Genomic DNA, 11,654 nt, shown 5'->3' with positions numbered 1-11,654 from the left:
TTCGAGCTGTGACGTCATAGTACATTTTGATCGAACTTACAAATTGAGTTGCCTTTGCATGTGTTTGTGACGGGTGCCCCCGGTGGGGCAGGATATGCTCACCTTTTCGCGAACGCCTGGTATCATTACTATTTTATAGTGATTCATAAACACATACTCATGATATGATCGGAATTGTATAATTGACTTTGCTTTATGCAGAGATTTATATTGGATATGGTAAAGGTTCTGTCGCTTTATTTACCAACCTCATATTAATATTTGTTTGTGTTATCAGCTAGCACAGAACCCGATCAGAGACTGAATTCTTGTTCTGTGGTTATCTTAAGTCAAACTACAGCCAATAATTACTTATAACATATAACTCTCGGGTATTTTCTTGATTTTTATCCTCAGAAGGTCATGTTTGAAAAATATTACACTTCTAATTACACTGTCAATAACATAGGATAACATTGCAAAATACCTGGACAAATCAGAAAAACACAGGAATAACAAACCTTATAACAACTTCGATGTAGATATTTGAACATATTTAATCTCCCTTTAAGCTACGTGAAGCTGTAACTGATAATCTACATCAGCCAATTACGACTGACCCAGCGGTCAGACACACAGACGGCGATTGGCTACGCAGGAGGTCTTCGTACATGCTGACGGTCGTCTTGCTGCAGCCTCTCACTGCCGACACCAGACACTTCTGGGCGGCACTAGTGGCACTGAAAACAAGCAAAAACACTTCCAGAGTTACCATATACAATTCTGAGTAGAAATATCATATATAAAAAAAGCGCAAGGAATCTGAAAACTCTTGACACTTATTAAAAGCTTGGTGAATAAGAAAACGTAAATACCAGGTAATAACCAGTCTGGATTATGGACATATTCAATGAAGCGCAAAAGGCAAAAAGTGAAACTTATTTGAAAGTATCATACTGAGTCAGAGATGACACAAGGTGTTCGCGTAAAGGGAACACATGTCCTGTATTACCGTTAGTACACGTTTTACAGGAGCTGGTCCATCTCCTTCGTTTGAAGATTGAATAAAGGTTCAGACTCCTACACATGAGGGTAACAACATTCAAGGCCTACGTAAAGCTTTTAAAATGTTTATGCTAACGCTTTCGTTCGAAGATTGAATAAATCTTCATACGACTCATGCACATAAGTTGTTCCATCAGGGTTGCAACATTAAAGACCTTAGTAAAGCTTTTAAAATGTGTTTGATAGACTTGTGGAAGACATTTCCGAAACAATTCCACTCAACCATTGACTTTCCATTGCACGTGTTTGTGACGGGTGACATTGGTGGAACAGATACGATCACATCGGGAACAACTGTCATCATCACTAGTTATTCATAACCATATCACAATGGACATTACTTTTAATAGAGAATTCGTATGGTTATCCATAGGGTCGCTTTTATTTGTTTTGCTACAATATATACTATGGGTGTCAGAAACTTAATGAACAACTGGTGGTTATAGTGTGTCACCTTGGTGATTGTGCTTCATCATGCACTCCAGGCGTGGATTTTTATTCATGCTATCAACCACTGGTCTGACTGACCACGACTATTTATAGGTCCCCGGTTAATGCATCTAGATGGAATATTACTGAGTTCAGCCCGATTAAAGTTGCCTTCAGTCATACTGTGATATCCTCATGGACTACCAGTGACACTTTAGGACCAGTCCATTTGTTTGTGGGTTGTAAACAGGGTAGAGCCTGTTATATTGTTTGCAGCTTAACACATGCATGTAACTTCTTTACCTATTATCCACGTGAATACACCATTGATCTAACATAGAAATATTTAATAAAGTAGTGAGTATTCTTCAGACCGTCACGGTGTCTTTGAACCGAAAGATCTCTGATGAAATTTACTTACGCGCACAGGTGTCCTGGGCTAGTTGAATCCAAAGCTTGGAGTCCATGGCCACTGCCGCATGCTGCTTTAGGTGCATTCTGTACACACTGAGTGTCGAAATCTAAGAACAGACAATTATAAGAAAGATTCACTACATCATTCTGAAATAAAAAACATACAACTTTGAATTAAATAAAAATGAATGCCTTTTCTAAAATATACATAGTTCTTCATTTTTAAATTTAAACGTCGCCGTTTTAAGAATTCCACCTTCAAGACGTCTAAATATCGAAGACATGTATGACTTTATATCCCGGATTTAAATTAATATATACAAGTTTGAAATAAAATAAATATATAGTATCCATGGGCTGTATACTTTCAAAATGACTTTCAAATCTCACCGGGTTTTAAAAAAAAATGAAAATGCCAACCACTACACAAGTATAATAATGGAACTTGAATGTTGCGTCTCGAGTCTCAACAAAGACATACACGTATAAATAACGGATGGACATTTTGCCGTATATCTCACCCCCAATGTGGCCGCAGAGTTTAGCCAAGCCGTCCTGCACTGTCTGGGAGTCGGCCACCATCGGCTTTGTCACGTGGTCACTGCACTGCTCCTGTACCCACAGAGTACAGTTCACTGCCAGCTGGTAGTTCTTCAGATTACTGTATGATATAGAACGTAACTTATGAAGCACGCTGTATGTTTATGTATATTCTGTGTATGTTACACACAGTTCACTGTCAGCTGGTAGTTCTTCATATTACTGTATGATATAGAACGTAACTTATGAAGCACGCTGTATGTTTATGTATATTCTGTGTATGTTACACACAGTTCACTGTAAGCTGGTAGTTCTTCAGATTACTGTATGATATAGAACGTAACTTATGGAGCTCGCTGTATGTTTATGTATATTCTGTGTATGTAACACGTACTATTTAGTCATTTATAATTCATGCTGGGATAGTTGCTTCTGAAATAACTTCACGTTCCCTTTAATGTGCCCTTTTTGAAAATCATTTGATATCAGTCAACTGTGCCTGGTGTAAAAATGCTCAATAGTATTGTCTCATAAAAACGTAGCTCACCTGCTTGTTTGGTACTATATTTTCTCAAATGTCTAAAATGCTTGCATCAGTTCTACATAAGAAAATTCGGAAGATAGTAAATGGAAGCAAAGGGATTTTAAAAGTTCTCAAAATAAGTATTTCCGAAGCATGAATTAGATGTACATTCGAATAATACAATTCTTAAAGTTTTGTAATAACATACAATTGACAAATAATGTTACTGGTTGATAAAAGATTAAGATATTTATTTTTCTATATACGTAAATTTAAAAGGAACTCTGAAAATGGAGAAATATATTTTGGAGACTTTAAGATCTATGCCGCGCTATTTTCATCTTCCCGAGGCAAGAGGGTTAACTGGCTTTAAAAGTGGAAACTGGACTTTTATAGTCAGTTAACTCTCTTGCCTCGTGAAGATTGGCTATTTTCTGTGCGCATGTGAAATTCCGCTTCTTTACGGATGGATAACCATGCCCTAAATTCTTGCACATAAGTAAACAGAACTTTACTTTAAATTTGTAAAACTGTTAATATTGATCAATCCCTTACCCACGATGTCTGATTTTCCGTGATCCATTCATATAATTTCAACTGCTATCTTGCCTTTTTTGTCCAATGGATACTCGAGACTGGTTATTCTTTGGCTTTGATGTTTTATATTGATATTGAAAACAGACACTTGTAACTACAGGAGTTCGAGGTGGTAGTAAGCGATTTCTTAAAAATACATATACCTGCACATCGTCTTGCTTTCACTCATTGCCATAGCGTTCATAATGTAATGGCTTGTGCCTTCACTTGTTAGTTGCTTTGGGACATCTAGCAATACACTGTTGTACATTAAGCATTGATAGTAGCTGCTTCGGATGTTTTCAGTGGTGGAACAGTCCACGCTGGTGATGTCTGGGCCTGACGGAAGTCAATGAATTAATATCAAGTCGCAGGAATATGCCATGGTACATGGTACATGTATTTATAAATGATTCCCAAACGTACTCGATGAAACGACCAGAAAATGTGTATGCACATTGCAAATACCAGTGATCTGACTTACTTAATTTCTTTATTTCAGAATATATTGCTTGTTTGTTTATCTGTTTGTTTATTGTTGTTTAACGCCGCACTCAGAATATTCCAGCTATATGATGGCGGTCTGTAACAAATCGATTCTCGAACAGATAATCCACCGACTGACATCATGATCATCGATCTAAAAGCTCTTGCAACAATAAATGAATAAGAATGTTTTACAGTCAAATAACACCAAAATGATATGACAGTTAGGTTTTGAGAAAGGTTGAATATATAATGGTCCGTCGCCAGCATCCCTATGAGTATGACAGGTACAGTTTAACGTTCGGGCTGTAGATCGTATATACTAGTAACTATATTTAATTATTTACAACTTTACTCAACACACAACAGAGTTAATATAATGTTCATTAATAGCCTTTGCACACAACTACATCTCCTTAATCCATCTGCTGTTTTACTGATCATATGTGTGTGAGGATGTCTGTCAGTCCTGTTGTGACGAACCTGTAGCAAATGACGAGCAGTCTGTGCTGTTTAGCCCGTCTGTTTCATAGAAATGTAGTGAGGCCTCGCCACAGGCTGACATGTACTTTCGGGCACATAGCGACGACATCTGTGCTGACCTGACATAGATAATTCAAATGAAATCAACCTTAAATATAATTAAGATTTTGATTAGATTGTGAGGGGTTATAGCTCTGTTTCATGTATAAGACACATCAAATTAACTTTCAACGGATTTGGTATTGTAATGTAATGTATTTCATGTAAAGACTTAATGAGGTTGATATCTTCTAGTTGCTAATGATGGAATGTCAAAGATTCGATGTTTTATAGTTTTGGGGAAAAAGTAAATATCGGAAGAACCTGTTCATGGATATCAATCAGCCTTTTGTGATACCATGTACGACTATTGGGGGAAAAAAGGAAAGCAAGAATCTAATAATCTTTTAATCAGGCCTGATGTGAATTACACAATTCCTGCCTGTGAACTTCCATAAAAACTAAGAATGGTGGTCATGAGACAAATACACGCACTCACGCACACGGTTTGTATCATTTTAAAGAAGGATACTAGTATTTGACGACAAGTTACTCACATACAACCTAGCTTGTCCATCTGCTCAGTAAAGTTGAGGTTAAGGTTATCGTTGGTGGTCATGTAACTTCTAGCATCGGAACAGTCCCTCAATTTAGGCATCACTTCGACCATGCAGGTAAAGTTGAACTCTTGAGGAACAATGACGTACTTAATAGTTAAACAACTTGATAGCCGGGGATGATAAAAACAGTACTGTTTTATTTATGTACTGGTGTAAGTTCTTACGGATGCTTATGCTAAAGTTAAAAAAGATAGCAAGTTTCTTAACATCTAAGGTGGAAACCAAATTGACATCAATAAAATGAATTAGTGCACCGAGAAACCTCATTTCTCGAAGTACTATATATAGAGCTGGTTGTAGTTTCGAGTGATTTGATTTCACAGAGCCAAAAGGACTTGTACATCCCCCTTGAAAAATTTATTCAGTTTATGAAGGTCGAGTTATCGAGGTTTATCAATAAACAATATATTTCAGCCAAGTATGTCGAACATTTTTCTTTCGAACACATCTTACATGGTTCAAAAATTTCAAAACATATCCTGTTTTGATAACTAGTCCTGAATTCAATCCAACTTTACATCTAATACATCCTGCACAAAACGTTTTGAAGATTTGACATTTCGAACTAAAAACGCATCTGTGGCTTTCAATGTCCCTTTTATGGTTTGAAATATGTTGGAGGGATACAACAGTAACTTTCGACACGAGTTAATCAGCTTACAACATAATTTTTTATGGTAACCAGAAAGGAAAGAGGACGGCTTTGGAAAGCTTTAATGAGGCCTTGAATGTTGTAACCTTGATCAAACAAGTTTGCAAAAGGGTCGCATAACGTTCTTTGAAGGAAAGAGCATGCTCGATTGTACAACAAGTTGTGAAATGTAGACACCAAAGGCTTGAGCTTGGACAGTTTCTAAAAGGGTGGTTGTACCTATATAAGAGCGACAAGAGTGCGATTCGAGGTCTTTTACAACTTGTCTTGCATTTTATCTACCTATCAAGTACAGACGGGATACCTATCTGAAATTACCGAATTCCAAAATCATTTTGAATTCTAAAATAGAGGCAGCATTGTTTAACGACATTCGACTGAAATTTTCTGGACATTCGTGAGTGCTCGGAAATATATTGTGAGGCCTGATACTTACTGCTATTGCCATTTGTTTGACCATTGTACTGCCTGTTTTGATTGTAAACATAAAACTGTATTTTTGAATAAAATACATTAATCATGTTTGGTCATTTACTTATTTCACAATTTTAGCTTGTACAAATCCATTTTTAGGATTAGCTTTGCGTTTCATGTTGGAAACTTCGTAACACTGATACATGTCACATTATCAGAGGTGATTTAAGACCAATTGAATCTGTTCGAGCTGATAATCAAGACTGTTTATTCTCTGGCGTTTACTATAGTCTATTACTGACATAACGGATGGGTTCCGGTGACAATTGTGTCCAATTCCTTTGTCAGTGGTTAACAATTACGCTATACTCACTGTCCTTGTTGGCGCAGATATATTCTTGGCTCTTCTTTATCGTGTCTGCCGTCGTATCCGTATCGGTCTGTTTAAAACACTTCCTGTTTATGTTACCAACACAAACAGCGGCCTTCCCATAACTGTCAAGATTCCTCAACGTTTCGTCAAATGACAATGTTATTACATGGACAACGTGAACGAGAATCATTTCGTATGTTTTGCAACAATGTTATAAAAAAGTTGAATGTATCATATATTCTGTATCATATTATCAAAAGATGCGCAATTGCAGAAACATACACAACCATACTGTCGTTCGAGCAGGGTTAATGTCAAATACTACTCTGTGTTTTTGTTTGTTGTTTAGCACCACACTTAGCAATATACCAACCGCTAAACAGAGCTCTCAGGTCATCCCATTAATTGTCAAGTACTTCCTACGGGCTATAGTCAATTCTCTTCTGTTAAAGTCATTTTCATATGTTTATTATCCTTTAAAGCGAGACGAAGACGATCTTTTTATGGAATCAGTCGTACAGCCCTTTACTGTCGTTCGGAATACCTCGTATTAACCATTTGCATGTTCAGAAAACACTTTCCAACTGTCACTTTCCCGATCTGGTTAACTGATTGATGGGATGAAAGGTCGTTCTGACATGAACCTATTGGGATGTCTGATTTTATTGACATTTGCAATATTCCAGCTTTAGGGTGGCAGTCTTCAAATAATCGAGCCTAAACCATCAAGCTGATTTACAGCATGAACAATTGGGATTCGATGACATGCATCAACAACGCCAGTCACCAGATTGCCCGGTCAATATTCGACTTCATACATTGATACTTGGGCATCCTTGACTGCGGCTTAAAACATCAGTCACTGCACTAAAATCATAATGGTAGTATTTCAATTATCATTATCATTTGATCTTGTTTTTCGCTATTCCAATGCCACAATCATCATTAATAGTAGCATGAAGTATGATTGTTGATGTTATTAAAGTGTTATTAAAGGAATTGTTCATACTAACCTACACATGTCATCTAAATAACCTGGGGTTATCGAAGAAAATACTGCAGCTCCGGACGAGTTGTTGATTTCGCTTAAGGATGGAAGTTTGAAGGTGACGCCGTTTTCTTCAAAACACTTTTGTTCAATTAAAAACACAGATTGTAGATCGCTGCAGTTTACTAGTTGGGAGAAATCGATCACATCTGAGGTTCCATTCTTCCCTGGAAAATTATTCAATGAGTTCTTCTAATTTGTTCTCGCTTATTGCAAAATCAACATCCTCGAATTAAAAATTCAGCTTTCACAGGCAGAAACAGATATATTAGTGCTCGAGAGATTTGCAAATTTGTATCACGTTTTGCGATGGTACAGGGTGTGCCGGGTTACGCAAGAAAATGGTAGGGTTCGAGTTTCAGTCGCCATAACACCAAAGATGTTCTCAGTATAACACGAATAAGATGAGTGAGTGAGTATGTTTGGTTTTACGCCGCTTTTAGCAATATTCCAGCAATATCATGGCAAGGGACACCAGAAATGGGCTTCACATATCGTACCCATGTGATGAATCAGACCCGGATCTTCGGCGTGACGAGCGAACGCTTCAACCACCACGCTACTCCACCGCCCCAAATTAGATGAGAAATATATGTTACAATCATAAATCATAGTGTTCGTGTTTGCATGATCCATTATTTCAGCAAAAGCAAAATCCTATAGACTCTCCAAGCACCCCAAGGACCCAGTATCTAGCGAATAGTAACAACAGATTAATAAAACTGGATGACACCACGTCGTCCAGTTTATGGAGTGAATATCCCATTTAACCATTTTACTATTCAAAAGGCAGAGACGTAAATAAACTTACCGGAAACCATCGAAAACAGCAGGAACACGAACAGGAACAAGAGCCTCATGGTTGCCAGCGCTTATAATGAACATACACGTTTCCCTGCACTTATATTATATGCAGGGCTTGATACACACCCACGTGGGAATCCGTGTCGCCTGTAACATCTGCCTGAATACAATCATGGCATACTCTCAAAATAGATAAAAGGTATTGTGCAAGACAGTGTGCGTTGAACTAGAAACATTTGTTTCTGTACAAAGAGAGATATATCTCTGGGTACAGCAAATGTACCACCAAATTCCTGTCTTGAAGATTAACCATTATCCTTCATACAATAAGGAAGTGGAATTATTAATGTGGATTCTCTAAAACTCAAAGGATTTGCTTGACTTTTTACAATCTCAGATAAGAATCAAGTTCAATTCTGTCAAAACTTAGGAAAACTTCATTCCTTGATCCATAGGGGTTTTGTTACAAAACATGGTGACCATTGATAGAATTGCATATCTATCTTTGAGGTCAGCACAATTTGTCAAAAATGACAGCAAATGTCATCTGAAGTTTACTGAGAAAACAATATGTGAAAAGGTGGACATCATCATTGATGAAATCTATGTAAAATGTGGGGGTAAGACATTTTAGGCAAGAAGTAGGCATCTCCACGGGCACCGATTGTGCCCCCCTTCTTGCGGATTTGTTTCTTTACGCACATGAATCGGAATTTCTCCTCCGAATTTAACTTTAGCTTCAGGTATATCAATGATCAACGAATTATATATGAATTTTCTCCGACTTTGCAATTCAATGTACACTAAACGCATGTTCCGAAAAAGTTTCAAATGCCATTTACAGACCTGGCTTACCGAGTGACGCTCACGACGGTGTTACTCACTTCATTATGGGTCATATCAACAACACTTTCAACCGCAATACTATCACTTGCCGACTCGTTCCCATTCCACACAGAACCACATCAGCAGACCCCATATCCATTCCCCAAAACGGATACCTCGACATTGTTTACATGTCACGAATTTAGGATACACTTCTGCCAAAATTTTCTCTCTGTTCCGGATACGTCGTATCATCTGGTCCAGAGAGCATCAGGATTACTACCTCAACACCCTGCAGATTTATCAAAAGCTACAATAAGTACAGCTCGAGATGATGTTTCGACTTCATATAAAGTGTTGAGTATCATATCGGTTTACTGCTGCGTTCTGGCGTCGAACCTAACCCAGGACCTGAAACCCGTAACAGTACAACCAACACGAAACAGCTCAAGTTGACATCGGGTCAGGAATGTGAAACTTCAGACTTTGAAAAGCTTCTATCCGAGATAAAGAATGTATCTGCCAAAGTCGATTAACTCTCTTACAGGCAACGTTAACGCCCTGTCTGTGAGATGTAACAAACTCGAGGAAGAAAACGGTACCCTAAAATCAACACAACACTGTCTTCAGTCACAGACAAACTGGACTATATAGAAAACCAAAGCCGTAAAAATAATCTGCTATTCCACGGTGTTGTGAAAGAGAAACAATCAGAGACATGGACAGATTGTGAAGATATAGTACGTAACATCATTAAGGACAATCTGGAAATGGGTGATTCAGATATGGCAATTGAACGTTGTCATAGATTGAATAACAGTAAATCTCTCAATATCAAATTAAGAGACTATGGTACGAAATAGTCTATCCTTAGAAATGCTAAACGACTCTAAGGTACTTCATACAGTATTTCGGAAGACTATTCATAAAACGTTAGAAATAAGCATAAAATGTTAAAAACAATAATGGATGATTCAAAGGCACTTGGTGAGAAATGTAAGCTTAGATTTGATAAACTGATTTATGAAAATGGAAAGGTATTCACATAAGACTTTGAAAATGAAAGGCCAGTTGAGATTGAAAGAACGGTATTCAGAGCAGGTCGCGGCCGCGGCCGTCCCGCGTTTCGTTCACGTGGAGGTCATGGTGGGGGCGGACCCGCGCGTAGCGCTTACAGCTGGGATCTCGGCCGGGCCGTGGATTGTAACGGTAAATGAAGAAACTTTTCGTTCATGTCATGGAACGTTAACGGTTTGAATCGCAAGTTGCAGGACAAATCCTTCGTTGGGTTTTGCTCTTTATTTGAATTGTTTTGTTTAACAGGTATTTGGAGCAACTGTTCTGAAGAAGATATGAAAAAAAGCTTCCCCAATCACAATATTATGATAAACTTTCGTGAATACAATACCAGAGGTGGTGTCGCTCTTTTCGTCAAATATGAACTGTTTAAAGGCGTTAAACATGTTGATTTAACTTGTACCGACTGTATATTTATAATACTTGATCACGTATTTTTTGGTTTACCACGTGATACTTTACTTTTGTTTTCTTACGTACATCCTGAAACTACGCCAACAAAGACTGATATCCATGATGTTAGAGGTATTGATTATCTTGAGCAATGTTTACTTAAGAAACTTTGTAAATTTGAAGATCTTTCTATTATACATGCAGGAGATTTAAATGCAAGAACTGGTATTTTGCAAGATTTTATTATATCTGACGATGATGAGAGTGAAACATATATCTTAACATTAAATGAAATGGATCATGGGTTCGAATCCAAGAATCTCCTGATCAAGAGCTGTGTTCTGTATCTGATTGTCTCAAAACTATATCCGGTTTTACAGAAATAGTAAACGTCTAGGATCTGCATCACTTTGTGCTTTCCTCACAAATTTATGTGATATGGCATAAAACACTGTCCAAAGCTGCGTGGAAAGAGCAAGACATCATTCGTTGAAAGCATATAATCAAACGGGGCTGTGGAACCAGCATTTCTCTTTGCGAAAGGAAGGTGAGGTTACAATTGTCATATTGTTTCTACTGATTGCACATTGTATCATTAGTATTTTACTTATGTGTTCCTTACATAATGTACCTGTTGGTTCCGAACTTAGGTCCAGTATTAAAATACGGAATATAAAGTAAATGTTGGATGTTCGAAAACCAAATGCTTAACCTTGCAGCACTGACGAGGTTGCGAGTAGAACTGTTAGAACTGACAGATGGTAATCTTTGCGTGTGTGCTCTGTTTCCTTATCACTTATCGTGAAGTAAGAATTACCGGCAGCGTGATGTGTCGTAGTCTGAAACAACACCCCGCAATTCACAAGATAGGCATATGTAATTAACTACATACACACGAAAACAAAGATAAGTAC

General features: G+C 37.7%; 1 protein-coding gene across 2 annotated transcripts; it reads right to left on the bottom strand.

Annotated features, from left to right (window-relative positions):
* Positions 1-28: 28 nt before the first annotated feature.
* LOC124135834 lies at positions 29-8,537 on the bottom strand. 2 transcript variants are annotated; one of them, XM_048382299.1, is made up of 10 exons: positions 8,453-8,537; positions 7,607-7,808; positions 6,594-6,727; positions 5,092-5,221; positions 4,496-4,614; positions 3,691-3,865; positions 2,409-2,548; positions 1,895-1,994; positions 536-719; positions 29-68 (listed from the first exon to the last, which is right to left on the bottom strand). In XM_048382299.1, exons 1-9 carry the CDS (start codon positions 8,499-8,501, stop codon positions 581-583), a joined length of 1,188 nt encoding a protein of 395 aa, XP_048238256.1. In that variant the 5' UTR covers positions 8,502-8,537; the 3' UTR covers positions 29-68; positions 536-580. The 2 variants fall into 2 exon arrangements, with proteins under 2 accessions (XP_048238256.1, XP_046357401.1); XM_046501445.2 differs by having other exon boundaries at positions 6,594-6,715.
* Between the last annotated feature and the right edge of the window lie 3,117 nt (positions 8,538-11,654).

The sequence above is a fragment of the Haliotis rufescens genome, unplaced genomic scaffold (assembly GCF_023055435.1).
Source record: "Haliotis rufescens isolate VD_foot unplaced genomic scaffold, xgHalRufe1.0.p SCAF_4, whole genome shotgun sequence".
Classification (NCBI taxonomy): Eukaryota; Metazoa; Mollusca; class Gastropoda; order Lepetellida; family Haliotidae; genus Haliotis; species Haliotis rufescens.
This window is presented reverse-complemented; position numbering and strand designations above follow the sequence as displayed.